General features: G+C 39.8%; 1 protein-coding gene across 2 annotated transcripts in view; it reads right to left on the minus strand.

Annotated features, from left to right (window-relative positions):
• Positions 1 to 22743, minus strand: part of ATP13A3 (ATPase 13A3) — a 72744-nt gene that overhangs the window by 22183 nt on the left and 27818 nt on the right. For both annotated transcript variants that reach the window (XM_072142640.1, XM_072142639.1), the window contains exons 10-27: positions 21955 to 22086; positions 20184 to 20363; positions 18963 to 19120; positions 18678 to 18866; positions 17991 to 18052; positions 17683 to 17833; positions 17421 to 17537; positions 17317 to 17334; positions 15174 to 15327; positions 14119 to 14239; positions 13721 to 13845; positions 13463 to 13635; positions 11567 to 11689; positions 11411 to 11490; positions 10227 to 10269; positions 8282 to 8391; positions 6661 to 6757; positions 6495 to 6567 (exon numbers count right to left, since the gene is read on the minus strand). In XM_072142640.1, coding sequence (XP_071998741.1) covers positions 6495 to 6567; positions 6661 to 6757; positions 8282 to 8391; positions 10227 to 10269; positions 11411 to 11490; positions 11567 to 11689; positions 13463 to 13635; positions 13721 to 13845; positions 14119 to 14239; positions 15174 to 15327; positions 17317 to 17334; positions 17421 to 17537; positions 17683 to 17833; positions 17991 to 18052; positions 18678 to 18866; positions 18963 to 19120; positions 20184 to 20363; positions 21955 to 22086 — 2106 coding nt within the window. The remainder of the gene's footprint in view (positions 1 to 6494; positions 6568 to 6660; positions 6758 to 8281; positions 8392 to 10226; positions 10270 to 11410; positions 11491 to 11566; positions 11690 to 13462; positions 13636 to 13720; positions 13846 to 14118; positions 14240 to 15173; positions 15328 to 17316; positions 17335 to 17420; positions 17538 to 17682; positions 17834 to 17990; positions 18053 to 18677; positions 18867 to 18962; positions 19121 to 20183; positions 20364 to 21954; positions 22087 to 22743) is intronic.

Raw genomic sequence — 22743 nt, forward strand, 5'->3', positions numbered from 1 at the left:
CTAAAACCTAAATCAACTTTCTACCCATCACACCATAAGGGCAATTACGTTGAGACGTTTTACACTCTTGTCTCAACAGAATTTCATGATATGTACTCCCTAGCTGACAAGAATAAATTACCTCCCAAAAAGAGCAATCTTACTCTAAAAGAAAGGACTGCACTAAAAAATCTGTCCTCAATAGATGACTTAGTAATCAAGTCAGCGGATAAGGGAGGAGGCATAGTGCTACAGAATAGGGCGGATTATGTAACAGAAGCAATGAGACTTTTATCTGATACTGAATTTTATTCCAAACTTGAAACCGATCCCACTCCGACATTTAAGAAAGAATTGTATAGACTTCTTGACGAAGGTCTCTCCTCTGGAATCTTAAATAAAAAAGAACATCAATACCTGAAGATTGAAGAACCTGCCGTTGCACATTTTTACCATTTACCAAAAATACACAAACATCAGACAAAACCCCCCGGGAGGCCAATTATTGCAGGCATAGAATCTCTGACCTCTAACCTGTCACATTATGTCGACCTCTACCTGCAAAAATATGTAAGATCTTTGGATGCATTCTTACTTGACACTTCTGATTTAATCAAACAAATAATCACACGTAAATGGGATAACTCCTTCTTATTCATTACAATGGACATATCATCACTGTACACCAACATACCACATGATTTAGGAATACACGCCATCTCCCACTTTTTAGATAAAGATCCCGTAATAGGTAAAGCACAGGCCAACTTTTTGTTACAGGCTACTAAATTTATCCTTGAACACAACTACTTCACCTTCCTTAACCTCTTAACGCTCAGCGTCCGATATATCGGACGCTGAGCGCAGTGACTTAGCGCTCAGCGTCCGATATATCGGACGCTGAGCTGATGCCGGTTCAGCTCAAGATCTGAGCCGAACCGGCATCGGGAAAGACGGGGTGCCGGCTGTGACTGATAGCCGGCACCCCAGTGTAACACCCGCGATCGGAGTTGTCTCCGATCGCGGGTGCTTAACCCGTTAAATGCCGCGGTCAGCGCGACCGCGGCATCTAACATGCAGCTGGGGGTTCTTTCCCCCACGATCGGCCCCCCCGAACCGTTTTCGGGGTGCGCCGATCGTTGCTATAGTAACTCTGGGGTCCGATCTGGACCCCAGAGTTACCTGCAAGAATTGCCAGTAAGATGGCGTCTGTGACGTCATCTTACTGGCACAGTGCCAGCCTATGCAAGTGTATAGGCTGACACTGATAATACTCTGCAATACATCAGTATTGCAGAATATTAGCATGAAGAAGCAATCAGATGATTGCTTCTTCATGTCCCATGGTAAAAAAGTGAAAAAGTAAAAAAAAAAGTTATTCAATAAAAAAATAAAGTAATAAATCACTAAAAATGCCCCAAACCCCCAAAACATATAAAGAGACATATAACTCAAAAAAAAAGTCTAAATCATAAGACAAACCCCACATATATAGTATCACCGCGTCCGTAACAACCCGTAGAATAAAAGTAAATTATTATTGAACCCCCACGATAAACGCCGTAAAAAAAAACTGTTATAAACCCTCCAAAAATTATGATTTTTACCTTTTCAATCCCACAAAAAATGCTATAAAATGTGATCAAAAAACCATATGTACTGCGACATGATACTGGTGCAAAGTACAACATGTCCCGCAAAAAACAAGCCATCAACCAGCTCCGTAGCCAAAAAAGTAACAAAGTTATGCCACTTGGAAGACGGCAATACATAAATGATCGATTTTTCCCCACATTAGGGTTTTGTTTGACAAATTTAGTAAAACGTAAGAAAATATATTCATGTCTGGTATCCCCGTAATCGTATCAACCCATAGAATAAAGATAACATGATTATTAGTCTATACGGTGAACACCAAAAAAAAAAGAAGTAAAAAATCCAGTACAGAATTGATGCTTTTCTACTCATGACCTCAAAAAAAGTTCGAAAATTTTCAACAATAGGTGATACAAACCCCAAAATGGTAACATTGGAAAAAGCATCTCATCCCGCAAAAAAAATGGCATCACATGGCCCCAATAACGAAAAAGCAAAAATTTTATAGCCTTCAAAAGGGGCCAATGAGGAAACTAAAATCCTGGCAGCTGCAGCGCCCTCCTTCCCTTCTGCGCCTCGCTGTGCCCCCATAAAACAAGTCACAGCCACATGTGGGGGGTCTTTGTACTCAGGAGAAATTGCAGAACAAATTGTATGGTGGGTTTTCTCTTTTTATCTTTTGGAAATGTGTAAATTTTAGGGCTAAATGAACGTATAAGGGAACAATATGACCATTCTAAATTTCACCTCCATTTTGATTCAATTACTATGAAGATCTCAAGGGGTTAACAATCTTCGTAAAAGCTGTTTCTGATAGCTTGAGGGGTGCAGATTTGAAAATGGGTTGGTTATATAGGGGGGTTTTGATGCTAAATATGTAAAATTTCATTCCAAACTGTATTTATCCCCAAAATAGTCAATTCTGAAAATCCGGAAAAGCAATATTCTTTTTGTAAGCCGCGTGACATCAAAATAAATTATCCAAACATTTCAGAAATTATGAAAATGTAAAGTAGACAAATGGGAAATGTTATTCAGCAACTTATTTAGGTGGTAAATTGATCTGCCTGAAAACGCAATGATTTTGAATTTCGAAAATGGCAAATTTTTCCAAAAATTTATCATATTTTCTTTTTTTTTGTAAATAAACGCAAAACTTATCAGCCAAAATTTACCACTAAAATGAAGTACAACATGTGGGGAAAAAACAATCTCAGAATCGCTTTGATAAGTAACAGTGTTCAAAAGTTATAACCATATAAAGAGACGCAGGTCAGAATCCAAAAAATCGGGCTGAGCCTTAAGCTACAAAATGGCTGCGTCCTTAAGGGGTTAATAAGATTTTTTTACAGAAACGTGGCACAGCTATGGGGAGTAAATTCGCCCCCAGCTTTGCGAACATATTTGTCGGACTTTTTGAAGAACAGGTCATCTACCAACATACATCCTACTCACACTGCTATTTCTATAAAAGATTTATTGATGACATTTTTATTATTTGGAATGGTACGGAAGAAGAGGCTATGAATTTTATCAAAGACATCAATGAGAATTCCTGGGGTCTTCATTTTACCTGTAATATTACCAAGAATAATGCCGAATTTTTAGATGTTGTCGTCTTCCACACTCCAGACGGGGACATCAAAACAAAAACGTTTTTTAAGCAAGTTGATAGCAACAGTTTTTTAGATTTTAGCAGTAGTCATTTTAAAAAATGGCTCACAAACGTACCCTATGGACAATATAAGAGAATTCGGCGAAATTGTACGGACGATAAAGACTATGTTGATCAGAGTGCCATTTTAACTAAACGTTTTAAAGCAAAGAAATATCCCACTTCTCTCATCCAAACAGCTGTCAAGAAAGCAGGAGCCCTTTCACAAGAAACTTGTCTAGTTCCTAAAAATAAAGACACGAACAAAAATCCCCATAACGTCAACTTCATAACGACTTTCTCAACTGACAGTCAAAGGATCCGCGCAATCCTAAATAAAAATTGGGAAATTCTTATGCACGACCCCTATCTGAGGGAATCTATTCCCAAAAAACCACAAGTTACCTTCAGAAGGTCAGAAACCCTGAAGAATATTTTGGCACCTAGCCGCCTTCGGCCGGAAGTAGCCACTACTAATGTGCAATCTTCTTTCTTTCCCAAATTATTAGGAAGTTACAAATGCGGTCACAATCGTTGCAAATGCTGCGACTCGATCACACATAGACGAAGGGACTTTATGTCTACAGTCACTAGAGAAGTTTACCCTATTAAGAGCTTCCTCAATTGTAGCTCTAAATACATTATATACTTGTTGGAATGCAAGTGTAAGCTTCAGTACATTGGACGCACCATTCAACCATTGAGGGAGAGACTTAACAAACATAGACAAAACATAGAAAAAGGTTTTGCTCTACATAGTGTCTCACGCCATGCAGCCACCCATCACAGTTGCAACATGAGTGATTTCAACATCACACCCATTGAGCACATAAAATCCAATACACCTCAGAGATTTAACTACCTGAAAAAAAGAGAAATGTTTTGGATATTTAAATTACAATGCCTGACACCCACAGGATTAAACGAAAGCCTAGAAAATGTATTCTGAGACAAATATTATCTTACCCTCCGGCCATCTCATCATAATCCAATACTTTCTAATCTTGAGTGTATTTGAATATGAATATGAATATATATGGATACAAAATTTTTTTGCATGTACTTATTATTATGCATTTATATATGTTACTATACAAAATTTTTTATCACCTTCTTCTTAATTTTGATAATATCCTTTTTTAACATAGTCCTCTCACCATTCATGAGATTTTTTACTATGTATTAATTATTTATTTATGTATTTACGGTTTGGTACTCATTTTACTCTTACATTTATTTATTTAATTAATTATTCTGTGAATTGATATTGATTATTTATTCCTAAATTAATGTTTATATTAGTCCCAGTATTATAACTACTTGGAAACTCCTATTACCAAAAGTATATTATTCCGACATCAGCCCAATGTTATTTTAATTACCCCAGATCGTGCCAACCTTTATTATTCTCTATTCTGTTCATTATTTATCTAAAGCTAATTTTTTGTGCCCCCCACCCTTTAACTAACGATAAATCCTGACATGCGCATAGATTACTTGCTTAACATTTATTGTTTTGCGCGTAACATTACATACCAGGAGCTGCGAGAGCGCATGCTCCGTTGTCAAGACTACCACTCACCACGCTTTACTTCCGGTAACTCCGGCAACATCCTTCAACACAAATTTTCTGCGCATGCGTCGCCCGGCTCCGGGCCGTCAGCGCGCCAAAAACCCGCTTATCGCGCCATTTCCCTACCCATTCACCGCACAGCATGGCAATTGTAAGTACACACTCATTTTGTATTTAAAGACTGCATTATTGATCTGATTATTCATATATGTCCTGTATTTGAGAAAGGGTCTGCGACCCGAAACGCGTCATTTGGACTTTGTAAGATTTATTTATTTATTTTTTATCTGTTTTTTAAGAAAATAATATTAAAATTCTTTGATAAATCTTTATTTGGTTTCAACATTGGTATATTTCAAATTTGGGTAAGTTATTTCCAATAGCGCTCCACGTGAACTCTCCTTTTTGCAAATTTCTTCCTATTATCTCTCCGGACCCTATTGGGATCCCGGCCCTTTAGAGTTGTGGTAGCTGCATATTTGGTATAACGAACCCTAGAATTGTACCTGTCAGAAACCGATTTAGAAACCTATATAGATACCTAAAACTCCACAAAGGATAACCACCATCTGATACTTCATCGCCTGGAACACTTGGACCGTACTCTAATATACATGCCTAAAAACCAAGAATAAACCAGGTGAGCACCCTCTATTCTTCATTCAAACTACCAACGCTTACCAAACGTTATCACCCGAGGCGCCATCCTCCGTGTTTCCTATTTTTTATCCCTCATTCTTCACATTACACAGTGTAATACAGATGTATTACATGCTGCGCATGTTCAGTGTGTTACAGCCGGGTCCTGTCAGAAGGCACGGACCCGGCTACAGGAAGGAGATTGCGCAGCCCCGGGCACCAGCAGTCCCGGGGCTGCGATCGGAATAGCGGACCCCCCCGGTAAGCGCCGCGGGGGGGTCCGATTCACTTTAAATTCCCCCTAACACGCCGCGGTCAGCGCGACTCCGGGTGTTAGAGGCAGGTGTCGGCTATAATATATAGCCGACACCCGCAGCTTCTGGCCCCGGCTCGGTTCAGGAGCCGGGGCCAAAAACATGACGTAATAGTACTGCATTTTGCGGGAACGCACCTCCCGCGATGCAGTACTATTACGTCAAAGGTCGGGAAGGGGTTAAGGGACTTCCCAAGGCGCTGCCTCTACAATGTTAGAACAAGAAATTGGCATATTTGTACTTGTTGCTACATTGTAGGACACAGATCTGCTTTGTATTTTGTCTTTTTCCAGGAACTTGCTGTGTTTTTCTGGGGTTCAGAACATGTTGGTGGCATTTTTATTTTGACAATTTTTTTTTTAGCTCCTACTGCTGTTGCACAAACTGAAGACCATTAGACCTTTTTTCTGCCTAGCGTTTAGGCCTATGCCCATGATGCTGCATGCCCCAATGTACCTGCAGATTTTACTGCAGGTACAAAAATCCCAATATATTGATTTGTAAAGCACTCCGGAATGGCCCTATATAAAAAAAATATTATCGAACATGGTATCCTATAGGTAGTTAGCAATGTGCAGAGGAGGAGTAGAAGTCTGACCCGGACAACCCTTTTGATGACACTGCACAGTACCAGCACGGTGCTCATTAGTAAACAAATAGAGAGGCTGCGCTATTCCTAGGACAAAATCAATAAAAAAAAAGCATACAACCAAAAAATGCAAAAAGCTGAGATACTTACTTGTAAACACCACCACTAAGATTATTGCCAGGTCTATGAAGAGAAACTGGGAGTCTCCCAAGTTGCTGAGTATCTGAGCAAGAAAAGAAGAATTGTAATTTTTTTTTCTTTTATTTATTTGGTGATAATCTGCCAGTATTAGTAGAAGTTTTAGTACAATACTCACAGAATACAGTAGAGTAACTGTAAAGTACTGGATAATACTGTACAGAGCCATGAATTTAAAGACACAGAATGAGGTTATTAACGCTGCACGTCCTTCCCTGCAATAGAGAACAGAGTTAGATACATACAATTTAGTTTTAAAGAAAAAAAAATATACAATACATATATTGCAAACTTTACAGCTTGTTTGCTTCCTAAATGAAATGTGAAGCCTTATACATAATAACAGGGTCGAGCCTATTTTAGCCACAAAGGTTATCAATAGAGATGAGCGAGCACTAAAATGCTCGGGTGCTCGTTACTCGAGCCGAACATTTCCAGATGCTCGAGTGCTCGTTTCGAGTAACGAGCCCCATTGAAATCAATGGGAGACCCGAGCATTTTTCAGTAAAATTATAAACTTAACGAGCACAGTGAAATAACACAGTGCAGAACAGATTGCAGATGTTCGGGAACATCTGCAATCTGTTCCGGAGACACGCGTGCAGAACGGTGTTCTCCGCAATAGTATTTGAAGAACAATATGTGTGAAGAACAACTTGCAGATGTTTGGAAACATCTGCAAGTTGTTCTTCACACATATTGTTCTTCAAATACTATTGCGGAGAACACCATTCTGCACGCGTGTCTCCGGGACATCTGCGATCTGTTCCGGAGACACGCGTGCAGAACGGTGTTCTCCGCAATAGTATTTGAAGAACAATATGTGTAGAGAACAACTTGCAGATGTTGCCAAACATCTGTAATGTGTTCTTCACACATATTGTTCTTCAAATACTATTGCGGAGAACACCGTTCTGCACGCGTGTCTCCGGGACATCTGCGATCTGCTCCGGAGACACCCGTGCAGAACGGTGTTTTCCGCAATAGTATTTGAAGAACAATATGTGTAGAGAACAACTTGCAGATGTTGCCAAACATCTGTAATGTGTTCTTCACACATATTGTTCTTCAAATACTATTGCGGAGAACACCGTTCTGCACGCGTGTCTCCGGAACAGATTGCAGATGTTCCCGAACATCTGCAATCTGTTCTGCACTGTGTTCTTTCACTGTTTTCTTCAATTAAACAATTAAATTAAATGTTTTAATTGTATCTTTTTACTATTCTTCACTTTTTTTTTTTAAATTAAATGCTCGTTATCGAGCAGGGCAAATACTCGTCCGAGCAACGAGCCGGTCCGAGTATGCTAATACTCGACCGAGCATCAAGCTCGGACGAGTATACTCGCTCATCACTAGTTATCAACAAACTGTTAGGTTGTTTAGATTGTGAGCCCCATGGGGACAGGGACCAATTTGTCATGCTTTGTGCAGCGCTGCGTAATCTGTGTGCGCTATATAAATAAAGAATTATTATTATAATATTTCTGTTTTTGATCCACTGCCTTCTACGTGTCATATAATTTTATTTTTGATACGGCCATATGTTTCTAATATAATAAATTGTATTTCATGTTTTTTCATGTTAGGGATTAATATATTAACAAACACGTCATAACCAATTAACCCATTGTTTTTGTCTATTGAGTACAAGCAGGTCGAAACCTTAAAGGGAACCTGTCAGACACATTTGTAAATCATGTTTCCCTTTTAGAAAACACATGAGCAATAGGGTATACCGTATCAGGTTTGGCACACAAGCAATGCTAGGAGTCCTGGAGGTGAACGGTGATGCCACAGATGCCTCTAATTCAGAGAGTGATATCCCTCCATGAGCTCTCTTTAGTGCCTGTTAACATAGGAAATGACAGCAACAATAAGTCATCTTTGGAGGGGTTCAAGATACTCATTGACTAGGATCTAAAATACAAGAATGATCAAAACCCATACTTGCCTTGTGATCCCTTGTCACTCCACACTTCCTGGTGTAGCAATGACATCCAAACACATAGATTTGTCATTTCTGTAGCCAAGCACTAACTGTAACATGTCTGTTACACAGAGTGAAACCCATGTAAGGGTGCCCAGACACACAAAGCCTGGCTTTATACAACCTTATTAACAAGCTTAGAAAAGACCCTGCAAAATAACCGAGTAGCAAGGATTATCCCCCAAAAAATCATTGTGGCGCGATTTCATGTGTAAGTCCATAATAAAACAAAAACTTTATATCAGAAATCTTAGGGCCAGTCTTTTAAAATTGGACTCAAAATTTGCCCTGTGAAAACGGCCTAATGCAGTAACGTAAAGCCACATGTATCCAAATTATTACAATACTTTCTATTAACGTTACTTGAATTAAAGGGGTATTCCAGGAATCAGCATAATTCATATACAAATGGGTCCTTAAAATATAAGCCTATATGTAATTAGTTGTTATTTAAAATTTTGCTCCTGTTAGCAGAAAAATGCTGGTGACATAGACTGTAATGAAGAGTTAAAATGCTACTGGCCCTTTAATCAGTTAATTTCCTCTGCTCGGTCCAGGACAGAAGCTGCTGCTGGTCACATATCATCAACAAATAACGATCAAGCACCTTATGTCATAGTGTGTACACTGGTCTAGTTCACGGGCTCCCATGCTGGTCACATGTCCACATCACATGTCCTGTACCTGCCTGGGCAGGTCATGTGATCATTACTATGTTTGGCTGTAGTCGGTTGGTTGCAGTGCATCCAGTATGGCCGGTGTTTTAGTGATGGCAGTTACACATCATTACTATGGTAACAGAGCAAGAAAACCTGAGAACTTAAGGACTTGTAGTTTCCAGTGGCGGCCATCTTGGTGATAACTTTAGAGAGGGCATAAAATTTTGTGAATCATAAAATCAAACTATTTAAGCTCCATTTTTGACTAATGACATTAAGTTTTGTTACAATCATTTATTTATATCATCATGGGGTTTTGTATCAGATGTTTATATTCCCGGAATACCCCTTTAAAGAGAACCTACCACCACGAATCTACCTATAAAGGTAGATCGGGTGGTAGGTGGATGTAAGGGACGTGAGGATAGCTCTTTTTAGAGCTAATCCTCACGTACCCGCTAACTTTTGGGAAACTTTATTGACCTAATATGCAAATTTAGTTATGTGGCTACTGGGGCGTGGAGTAGCCGGCACAAGGCTACACAGCGCGGCTACTCCACGCCCCAGTAGCCACATTACTCCTCCTACCCTGTTGCGTGCGTAGCTCGCGCGCCCTTGTCCGACAAGCCGGCTACTGCGCATGCGCAGTAGCTCCGGCCTCGGAGTTGGGACTGCTCAGCCGGCGTTCTGCGAATGCGCAGAACGCCATCATGACGGACGAGGGCGCGCAGCTACGAGGAGCTGCGCGCCGCACGCAACAGGCTAGGAGGAGTAATGTGGCTACTGGGGCGTGGAGTAGCCGCGCTGTGTAGCCGCATAATGAAATTTACATATTAGCTCAATAAAGTTTCCCAAAAGTTAGCGGGGACGTGAGGATTAGCTCTAAAAAGAGCTATCCTCACGTCCCTTACATCCACCTACCACCCAATCTACCTTTATAGGTAGATTCGTGGTGGTAGGTTCCCTTTAAGTTCACAAGTGCATTGCAAACAATTTCTGAAAAATTATATATTAACAAAAGGTTTTAGTACATACCCCACAATCATTTGCTCCATCTCCACACATGCCAACATAGTAACTGGAAAATTAAAGAAAAAATATAGTTGAAATATACAACAATATGGAGAGTGGTACAAAATATAGCAAATTTATAAAGAAAATCTACCATCAAAATCAAGCATTATAAACCAGGGACACTTACTCATAGATACAGATACTGTGACTGTGGTAATCTTATATTTGTTTTCCATGGCCTCCTTCCTTCTAAAAATCAACTTTTATGATTATGCTAATGTGTCAAAAGAACTATGAGCATGTTACCAGAAACCCTCTATGCTGTAGCTAAACAAGGTATTAAAATGTCCAGGAACACCCCTCCCCCTTACTATCGTGTGCTGAAACTTTCTTTGCTGCGGTGAGATTACATCAAGCAGAGGCAAGGGAAATTTCTGAGGTAGGGGGGAGAAAGCCTGTGAAGCTACAGCACTGGAAGGCTCTGGGTAACACCCTTCAGAGCACTTCTGGCTCATTGGCTTAATTTTAAAAGACGATTTAGAAAGGAGTCTAACATTGAAAACACATAAAATTATCACAGTTATGGTGCCTAGATCAAAGTGTCACTTGCTGTCACCGATTTATATCCCAAAATTTGTCTATTTTGCTAGCTAGATGGAATTCTTAGATGGGGGTTTACTAAGGTATGAGATTCCATAGAAATTCTATGGAGAATGGCAGGGTAGGAGCTGAGTCACAGCAGCTACAGCATCTAGATTTCATTCAGCAACTTAGGGAACTAAAAAGGAAATCTGCCATAGGATGCAAATCATAAAATATACTATGATATATGCAAATAGTTTTGAGGTTTTTTTGCTTTTTGATTTTATTTTTCTACCAATGTTAGTGCTTTTCACTTTTGCAGGAGAACAATGGGGAGTAAATACAGATACAGAAGCCGTTTGGTGGAGTAAAAATTAGTTCCAGTTGATTTAAATTTAAATAAGAGCATTTTCGTTGTAATTCTGTTCATCATAGACAACAAAACAGCAACCACGCACATATGTAGCGTAAACCTAGGGTTAGAGTTCTGAAGAAATATCCTTCTCTGACTTAGCCGTCATAGCCCTAGTAGTCACATGGCAGCAATTGTGTGAACAAAACATTTCCTATAGTAAGCATAGTAAAGGAAAGTGTAAAACCATGGGTGATATGGCATTACTTACTCGACGTTCTGCAACTCCTCCACAAGCTGAGTCTTCTGATCAGGTGCCATTCGTGCAAACACTGTACCATGTAATACCAACTGAAAAACAACGCATCAGTAAGAATATCTGGCAGCGTAACTGGTTAGGAATAGCGGAAATGTGAAGCTCTCAAACCTTTGGAAGCAGATCCTGAAAGTGTTCCAATATAACGGCAAAGGACTTTCCATTCATAGCAAAATGGTAATCAATTCCCTGATTCTCTTCAAGACTGTCGTTTTCTGACTTCATAGGAATAACCTGGGATAAAAGGGACTTAAAGGATGAACATGTGATCTCTTTCATAGGCTTCACTTATTGTAGTAATAATTTTTTGATAATCTCATGTTCTCTACAATCCCTCTAATAAATAAAAAACTTCTATGCTTTTCAAATCTACAGGAAAAACCGTAAACATCCATACGAAAGAAGCGTCAGTGATGTCCTTCAACAATCAGCAAGTTATGTCCTGGAAAGGGAACCTGTCTTCACACTGTCAGATATACAAGTAGTGACGGGTTCCCATAGAGCCTAAGTATCTAACTGACCACATTCTTTTAAATAAAAATTATTTCCATTACATCACCATAAATCAGCTTCATCTTATATTACCTGGCATCAGTGGAGGCGTGCCCCGCTTTGGGGCACGCCTGGGACATAGGGAAGAGTAGATGGGAGGGATCTACTCTTCCCTATGTCCCATGCCTCTTCCCAGCATGTTATTTGACCAGGGTGATGTCAACTAAAGTCCTTACCAGAGTTATCCACTTCACGTCATGTGACCAGGGTGAAGTCATCTAAGGTTTTGTTACATTTGAAACATCTACCCGATAAATGTATGTGATCACATGAAATCAGACCAGCCTCCATGGACTTATAATCCACCCCCCAGAGCCTCCATTGAGGCTGCTGTGATTTCATGTGATACAGTTGAAACTTCTACCTCATGTATGCAACAGGACCTTAGCTGACATCACTCTGGTCACATGACATGAAGTGGCCAAAGATGTAACGGAGCTTTCTCTCAACGTTCCATATAGCAGCATGTTCTATCAGCCAGACCTGGCACTCAGGAACTAGGAAGCGGGGCAGCGCAGCAAACACTGCATATACTGGACCCCATTACCATCAGTGGATTCACACCAGAGGATTTACATACAGGTTTACAAACTGACGATTTTTTAACATTGCAGCCATAGAAAGGAACCATTTGGGATAAGGGCAATGCTTTTTAATCATAGTTTTTAATTAAGCCTTTATTTTGGGTGGGGTAGTCTAAATGGCAGGTTCTCTTTAAGATGTTAAATGGGGCATTTCTACCCAAGTTATTTGTGGAAGACTCATGGAAAATGTTTAAAGAAGACTGTCCAACGCAAATCCCATCTGTAGCAATCAAGCTGCCCGGCTCTGCTGCAGATTGAATGAAGGGGCAGCAAAGTTTTTTCTATAGGCTTCTATAGGAATCATAGCCTGGCTGTCCTCATAACTGTCAAGGATTCAGAGGCAAACAAAGGCTATTCCAAGCGGAAACGTGCATTGGGGAAAGCGTTACCCCAGATACCTGAGTGCTCCTTACCCCACATATGTACATATGTATTGTAATAGCAATTTACAACCTTTTGTAACTTTTCAGTCTGTACCATATCATCTGCTTTTTTTGTGACTTGAATTTTTATAAAATAAACATTAATGTTCCAATTTCTGGGGCTACAATAGGTTATAGATCGTATTTAGCTACCTTAGGGTGTGGTGGTAATTGGGGTTTATTAGGAGCTGGTCTGACCCACTTATTTATGGTCTAATACTAGGACATTTGTACTGTTGAATAACCTTTGGTCACACCCCATTTTTGTTCACAAATACTGGTATTAAGGATTTAGTGGCAGTAGATGCATTTTTCAATGGATCAGGTGAATTCTGTTCTTCACATAGATGCAAGTTCCATACATGTCAAGGTCTTAGGTAAAATTACAGCATTTAAAAACAATTAGCTTAAAATGTGAAGTCAAAACCCCATTACGCTTTACCACTGACCTCTTGGTTTATTGCATTCAAATTGCTCCTTGGCATGGTGTCTGCATAGTGCCAGTTAATCTTGGCTGCCTGGCCATCTTTAGGAGGTAGTGCTTCAGCTACAATAACCTTATCATGAGGTAGTATCATTCCGCAGTCTCGGGCAACAGAAATTGCAGTTAACATGTTGTCTCCTGTAAAACAGCTCAGTGTAAGCGCACAGCATCAAACCTGGAAGAACAACACAAACGCTCTCACTCTGCGATTGCTGTCGCTTACCGGTGACCATGACCATACGGATATTGGCTTTGCGAAGGTCTTCAAGAACAGCTGGAGTTTCTGGCTTCAGTTTGTTTTGCATAATGATCAGACCCAAGAAAGTCATGTTGTTTTCAATAGCATCTCTGCAATCAGATGAGAGTCCATCATAGAGTCAAATATATACAGATATGTATACGGCATGTATATATGCGTGTATGTGTGTTAGACACAGAACGTATAAGAAAACTATAGCACTGCTCCCCATTATTTTCACCAGCTGTAGACTTTTTACTTTTGTTTGGGGAGGTGGTGGAAGCGTTAGCACAAAAAAATATTATTTAGTTAATGCATTTTAATTTAAAGGTTTGTAAAATAGACACATGCCAGATCAATGAATACACAGAAATACTTCATACCTACTAATATTTTGTACTTTGTGCCATGCTATTTTGGACTCCAATTTACGATGTGCAAGTGCAATGACACGGTATCCCTGCTTTGTGTAGTCTTCTAAAATAACAGCAAAATCAGAAGGTACTGCAAGAAAAAAAAATGTGAATTAAGTTATGTTACCATCATATTTTTTCTGTTAAAAAAAATCTACATTATAATTACCGGCAGAAGCAGATAACATGTATGCAATGCATGTCTGTCATATGTACCTATGACCTAAACTATAACACAAAAATTAAGGTGTGTGCCAAGCCACTAAATATCTCTACAAAAGTTTTAACCTAATGGAAATGCTGACAGATTTTAGTTTTGACACGGCATCTATGGATTAGGTTTCATATTATAGGCAGTCCCCGGGTTACATTCAAGATAGGTTCCACAGGTTTGTTCTTAAGTTGAATTTGTATTCAAGTCGAAACTGTATATTTAACAATTGTAGATCCAGACAAAGTTATTATCTTTCCCCAGTGACGAGTGAGTTTTGCTGTAATGGGACCAAGGATTATCAAGAAAGCTTCATTACAGACACTTTACAGCTGATCATTGCAGTCTGGGGCTTCACCAGAGGTCAGTGGGTAGAGGGGTTAGTTTTTAAGGAGGGGGTCGTGTGCAACTCGGGTGTTCTTAAGTATGGAACCACCTGTAAATGGCTTTTTCCATAATCTACATTTAACCCCTACCCACAGGACAGGGTATATATGTGCAATTGTTGGAATGAGAGACAAAGTCCCCCCTCAGCTGCCCTCTGATTTCATCTTCAAGTAGTGGCTGGTCATCTGGACATTGCTCTATAAACTACAAGTTCCACTACTACTTCCAGAATGTCTCAGAGGACGAGCCAATGCCCTAAGTCTGTATCGCAATGGGGCAATTTGATTTCCTTCATCTTGCTGATCTGATGGCCGTAGGCCTGGGATCCCCTGCTACCAGAAATGAATCCCCTACTCCAAGCGTAGAGAATAAAGGTAGATTTATGGGAAGCCCCCTATATTCATTCATTAAAGGAATTGGTCGTCACCTGTTTCCGATCTGCAAAGGCTAGCTACCACTTCAGGGGCACCCTTTACATAGGCATCCATGCGTTTTTCTCCCAGTACTTTGGCTACTACTGCCATTCGCTGCAGAGCTGAAGAGAATGGAAACTGTCGTACAATTCCAATTTCATATGAGGTCTGCAAGTAAAATAGAGAGCACAACAAATCACATATTGGGCGCACTTATACCTAAAGATCCTCAACCTAGATCACCAACGCAATCAGGAAATGCTGCCGCTTTATGGGCAGGGCCAGCTAGGTCTTTTTATTGTCCACTACTTCAGCAGTCTTAAAATAACCCTTTTATAGGCTTTCTCCATTAGCCTATAAATTGTGCGGTTACTGCATTTTCCACACAAGTATCATCATAAATGTCCATTTCTAGAGCTCTGTGTTTTACTCCAACCCATGCCTGTGGTTTGTTACATGTCCAAGCACGAACATAAGCAGAAACAGAGTCTCCAGTACAATCTTGAACACTAAAGGGGTATGGAGGGAAGTCGGATGAAAGCGACTGCAACACTGGCATAAACCTAAAACTACTGCTAGTGCAACGCCGCAGGGAAAAGCCAGATTCATGACTTGCAACTTTTTAAAAAGTTCCTCCAGTCTCCTATAATTTTCGGGCGCATGTGCTTTTTTTATGCTTTTTGCCAAAGCCAATGAATTTGAAGGGCAACGGAGCACCAAGGACAGAAACAGGACTGTCCCAAGGAGCTGCCCAATAATAAATGACCATAATATAGTCTCTGGTCTAAAATACAAAAAGGAAATTTTAACATGCCATAATTTCTGTAAAGTAAAAATATACTGCCACCTACTGGGTAAAGTTGACACTGGAGGTTTAATACATTTGTTTTACTTATTTAGTAAAGATTTCCAAAAAGAAGATACAGGCAGTCTGCAGGGTATGAACAGGATAGGTTCTGTAGGATTGTTCTTAAGTTGAATTTGTAAGTAAGTTGGAACCGTATACTTTATCATTATAACCCCAGTCAAAATATTTTTGGCCTCTGTGACAATTGGATTTAAAAAATATTGGGTTGTCATAAGAACCCGGATTATCAATAACTCTTAATTACAGATACCTTTGATAACTGTTATAGCTGCTAATTGTAGCCTAAGGCTAAATTACAGTAAATTACCAAAATCCAGAGGTCCGTTTGTAACTAGGGGTCGTATGTAAGTCGGGTGTCCTTAAGTAGGGAACCGCCTGTACAGATTAAATCAGTTGTCCCACATTGTTAAGTAATCCTCTATCCACAGGGTGCTGTCACACGTCGCATTTACTGCATGCGTTTAAAAACGCATTGCTACAGCTGAAGGGGTATTTCCCTAATTAAACAGCTGTTAACGCTTGCGTTTACAAAACGCAAGCGTTAACGCATTGTTAACGCATGCGTTAACATCGCGGTTAACGCATGCGGTTGTTACCGTATTGTTAACGCATGCGTTAACCGCGATGTTAACACATGCGTTTTGTAAATGCAAGCGTTAACAGCTGTTTAATTAGGGAAATATCCCTTCAGCTGTAGCAATGCGTTTTTAAACGCATGCAGTAAACGCGACGTGTGACAGCACCCACAGTTAGGTGATAACAAGCTGATCAGCGAGGGTCCGGCTGATGGGACTCTGGCCAATTAGAAGAACAGGTCCCAAAGCTCTCCATGGAAGGGGGATCCCATGCTCACTAATAGTTGGAGCGGTAGGATAAGAATTGTATACATTACACTGTCCTCAGCTATTTCCACCATTCCCATAAAATTGAATGGAGCAGAAGGGTGCATACTTAGCCTCCTGCTCCATCCATGGGATCCCTCATGATCAGTGGGTGTTTCAGCAGTCGGACCCTCACTGATCAGCTTGTTATCTCCTATACTGTGGGCAGGGGAGATCTTAAAAACTTGGGACAAACCCTTAAATATATGAAAGAAGAGACATTTGTGTCCAATTTTCACGATTTGCTGTTACAGACTGATTGGGTTGGGGTATAGGGTTCTTTTCCATAGTAGTTATGCTACATTGATAAAAGGGAAATTAACCCATCAGCTGCTAATCAGAGAGAAACATTAACATGCAACAGTAAATGTCTAAGAGCAAAAAAAAAGAAAAGAAAAGTGTAGTTACCTGTAATTCAAAAAGTTCCTGAAAATAAAATAGAGAACTGTGAGACAGTGTCAATAAAAACATGATAACAATAATGTTCACATCAGTAATAGAGATCGGTTTACCATTTCCACGCCATCGGCTGGCTTCTGCTCAGTGGCCGGCTGTTTGGGAGGTTTTACTACGGTTGGCATTATCTTGTTATGAAGTGCAGTCTCTTCTTCTGTGGCTTCTTCCAGAATCTAAGACACAGTGCATTTTTCATCAACATTCCTCATAAACTGTGCATATAATGTAAACTAGTTTAAACATTTTTTTGGGGAAAAAAAACTCGTTTTTTTCTTGGACAAACATAAAACTAATATAAGGCCCTCAAAAGTTACTTACCCATCCTATGGCTTCAAACATTTTTAAGTCAAGTGGGTCGCCTGAAATAACTCCATCAATTTTTGTGAGTGAGTGACAGGTGGCCATACAGGCAACAAACTGAGACTTAACCAAACTCTCGCTACAAGCCTTTTCCTCCGCCAAAAGGAACCTGAAATTATTTAAAGGTAATTGTGGGTTTTTTGTGACCAGTAAAAGACATATTACATGAGAAACATCCTTGCTCACTTCAGAGGTTTTCATTTACAGGAAAGTCTCTGAAGATGGACGGTTCTACAAAGAATATAAAAGTCAGTAACATTTCTTACCGTGCGTTCTCTACTCTTTGGATTCCCCAGAGGTCCAGACCGTCTTCAGTAAGAGTGCCAGTCTAGAAAATAAAAAACAATAGATCATACGCCTACTGGATTTTTGGTTTATTATTTTTTTATACCAAGCATGCTCCGATTTTAAATTCAAGTTTCAGTGGGATCACTAGTCAGGGCCAGCGCCAGGACTGGGCGTACCTAGGCAAGTGCTGGGGCCCAGAGCTGCTGGGGGGCCCACGTAAGGCTGTACATAAGGAATACATGGGGGTAAGGGGAGCTGTATTTAATGAATTCATATGGGATGTGTGGAGGGCTTATATAAAATACCCATGAAGGGGCTTTTTGTAATGAAAAACTTGGTAACAGAAGAAGAAGTTTTAGTTTCTGAATATTTAACGCCACCACATGAGTTCACTGCAAACGGGCCAACCTAGGCTCTGTCGCCCACGGGCCTACTAAAACCAGGAGCAGACCTAGCCTCTAACGGCCAAAGTACAGATTTTTTTTTTTTTTTTTTAAGAGAACTATAAAATAATGAAAAACCAAAACTGACATTAATGGTAAGCAAAGTATCTGGTATTTTGAATGGTTGCATCCATCTGTGCCAAGCGATTTCACGTTTTTATTGTTAGCTAGAAGAATGAACATAGTGCCAAGCAGTTTTAGATGAAAATAAAGTAAACTTACCTTGTCAAAGCATACAAGGTTTAACTGCCCACAGATGTTTATCCTCTGAGGACTAATACAGAAGATGCCAAGCTTTCTTAGACGCCTTTGTGCATACACTATCCCAGCAGTCATTGCAGCAGGAAGCGCAGGAGGTACTGTGATGGTTATAATATCAAGTGATTCAATAATAATAATGCTGACTGGAACCTAGAAAATCAGACATGCACAAAAAAGGTTTTACTTACAGTAAATAAGCAAACAAAAAAATTGCTGTAAAAACAACAACAACAAAAAAATCCACACCTGTTTTAAAATACTATTTACAACAGTGTACAGGAAGCCAACTCCAGCAACGCCTACAAGACATAGCAGGAACAGATATGCATCTCTGTAAAGCTTGAAATCTGTGGGCTTTGGGTAGAGTATGGAACGAATAAGCTGTCCTTTCGATGTGCTGAATCCTTAAAATAAAAAAAATTAAAAAAAACACACAAGACTTAACAAGTTTTCATTCCAACAACAGAAGGCAACTTTCAAAGTTTAAATAAAAAAGAAAGGGGGGGGGGGGGACTTTACGGCACGTTGGGGATGGGAGGGGTGGGCGCTCCTTTCATCTCCATAAGAACCTGGAAGCCACGCCGCTAATAGAACAGGCACAACGCCACTAGTAGGCGAATAGGGCTGTCTATCTTTTCTGTGCATAATAAAAGACAATGGCAGCAAATAGCTGCCCAAAGCGTGGTGGCTCTGAACTGGCCACACAAATACAGTCTGCATGAGGTCTAAAGAGTGTTAACACAGATGATAAAAGAAGCCCCTGCTTCTCAGGCCTGTGATGTCACTTCCGTTCGTCTCATGGCCTGTTTACAAGCGAAAGAGACTGAGCGGCAATATAATATATGACTGCAAGGAGTGAAGAGATCACAGTTTCAAAGAAAGGCTGACTGCGGGGGTGCAGGAATCGGTTCCTATAATCTGTACCCCTGTAACAATAGAATAATACCCTGTCTCCCTAAAAATAAGACACACGAAAATAAGCTAGTACCTAGTTCAATTTTATCCAATCTTAGAAATATAAGTTTTCCCATGAAAGTAAGCCGTAGCAGCAGCCATTGCTACAGCTCACCGGCACCATACATGAGTATTAGTAGATCATTAAGATACTGCAAGAGGTTGTGACATGGGGGAAGAATTCATGGGATAAAATCAGACTGTTGCACTACAAATGCTACAAGCAGCTACTGGGACAAGAAAAGCTCATTGAAGGAAAGTGCTGAACATAATAGATTGGGGCCATTCATTCTAAAAGAAGTGAAGTCCCAAGAGAGCTTGGAGTTTTGAGAAAGTTAGAAAAGTTGTTAAATTTTCGTTCTACAAGGAATGCAAATTCTTTTTCATTTCAGATAAGACATCCCGTAAAAATAAGACATAGTGCCTCTTTTATTGTAAGACACTGCCTTATTTTCAGGGAAACATGGTAATAATAATAAAAAAGATCCTGGAATAGACTTTAATAAAGTATACCTGTCCGGACAATTATGGCTTTGACAGGTTCTCCAGCATAAAATCTGGTCTGGATGACATTGGTCCCACAAAACAGAGTGTGTCGCTTGTGAACTTCAGTATTGTAGATTTCATCTTCCCCTCCCCTGGAATCTGTAGATGGGTCTGGCAGGTTGGTCTTTGTCACTGGCACACTTTCCCCTGGAGAGATAGAGAGAGATTACACATTAGTATACAACAGCATGCTTTCCAAACCACAACAAAAGATTCAATTCTGAGCGGCGGGAGTAACGTTACGCACGGACCCCATCTCCCCCAGGACTTAATAAGCAAGATAGAGCTATTAAAGAAATCTACCATCAAGATCAAGCATGATCATCCAGGGACACTAAGGCTGCAATCACACAACCGTTGTGGGGACAATATACTTGCGGGCAGATGTACGCCTATGGCGCCCGTGCATGATACGGTAAGAACAACGTGTCCTCACCATATCACGACGTTGCCGAAAAAAAAAAAACGTTTGCTGTAAAAACGGTTGTGCAGCACGGTTTCCTATGGAGAGGGGATGGGCGAGCAGCACTCTGCAGTATGCTTCTTCAGGCTGTATGCCAGGTAAGATAATCAAGCTGATTTTATGGGGATGTGGGACAATTTTTAGCTAAAAGAAGGGTGGCATTTATTTAGTTAATGTGGCTCTATGGGAACCTGTCACTAACTGTACAGGCAGTCCCCAGGTTACATACAAGATAGGGTCTGTAGGTTTGTTCTTAAGTTGAATTTGTATGCAAGTCGGAACTCTATATTTTATCATTGTAATCCCAGCCAGAACTTTTTTTGGTCTCTGTGACAATTGGATTTTAAAAATGTTGGGTTGTCATAAGAACCAATATTAATGATAAAGCTTCATAACAGACACATTTGATAACTATTACAGCTGATTATTGTATCCTAGGACTAAAGTACAATAAATTGCCAATATCCAGTTTGTAACTAGGGGTTGTATGTAAGTTGAGTGTTATTAGGTAGGGGACCGCCTGTATTTGTGAAAAATGTTGTAGCGATATGGGAAAAATGACAAAAAAGCTTATTTTTTCACATTTGTAGTCATTTTTCAGCCAATTTAAAAAAAAAAAAAAAAAAAAATGTAATTCATAAAACTATCCATTTAAGTTAAAGTCTCACGTGTCAAATGAAAAAAAAAAAAAAAAGTTAAAATTGTTATGATATGTATAACTTTTCTAAAGAGATCATCATTTAAAAGACATCTAACACCAGGTAAAGGTTGTAAACCAAACATACAGACATGCTTGTACGTGCCCTCTCTGGCAGGATCTGCTCTTTTTTTTTAGCTTCTTATGCCCTTGTTTTTAAGAAAAGGGGGCTTTAAAAATTATGCAAATTTATGTCCCTGAGGGGCCCCAGGGTCCATTAACTCCCATGTAGCCCCTCAGGCTCATTTGCATAATTTTAAAAGCTTTTGTATTTAAAACTAGGGCATAAGAAGCTAAAAGAAAAGAAGAGTATTTCCTTCCAAAGGTGGCACACACCAGTATGTCAGTGCGCTTGGTATACAGATGCCTTTAAAGAAGAGCAAAAATTGAGCTGAACATTCAGGCACAAATGATCCTCGGTCAGGAAGGGATTAGTCAGTTAACTAAGAAAGATATTTTGATTTAATATGACTGTTTTGTGTACACAGCAGCAAGCCGTTACATAAAGCGATAATGCATACGTTCCTCCAGATCCCTATATAGAAAAGGGATAGAAGAATGATGAGCCAGTGCATTACCTGTTAGCATGCTCTCATTCACAATGCAGGTACCACTGATCAGGACGGCATCACAAGGCATAATGGTTCCATTTGGTGGGATGAGCATTATGTCCCCAGGTACAAGGTCAGTAGAAAGGATTTCTTCAGCCTCTAAATAGGAGACATAGAGAAAGAGGATTACTGACTCATGTGTATAGGTTACTATAACGCAACACATGAAAATATTTCATGAACCAATGAATGAAAGTAAAGCTAAAAGTTGTCTATCAGAAACTTCCTTTAACCCCTTAACACCAAGGCCCTTTTTCATTTTGGCGTTTCCATTATTCACTCCTTTACAAAATTTATAACTTGTAAAGAGCTGTGTGTTTGTTTTCTGCGTAACAAATTGCACTTCATAGTGACGGTATTAAATATCCCATGCCTCGTACTGGGAAGCGGCAAGAACATTTCAAATGCAGTGAAAAAACGCATTTGTGCCGTTGTGGGCTTGGATTTTACAGGTTTCACTGTGCGACCCAAATGACACGTCTACTTTATTCTTTGGATCGGAGCAATCACGGGAATAACAGATTTATATAGGTTTTATGTTTTTATACATTTACAAAAATGAAAAGTTCCTGCACAAAAATGTTGTCTTCTGGCGCTAATAACCTTCTCATACTTCGGTGTATGGTGTCATTTTTTGCGACTTTAACAGTTGGACTGTAAGGCCTTTTAATCACTTTTTATTGAATTTTTTATATTTTTCAAAATGCCCATTTTTGACTTTGAGCGCTATTTTCTACCATCAAAAAATCAAGCATT

The sequence above is a fragment of the Engystomops pustulosus genome, chromosome 3, assembly GCF_040894005.1.
Source record: "Engystomops pustulosus chromosome 3, aEngPut4.maternal, whole genome shotgun sequence".
Lineage (NCBI taxonomy): Eukaryota > Metazoa > Chordata > Amphibia > Anura > Leptodactylidae > Engystomops > Engystomops pustulosus.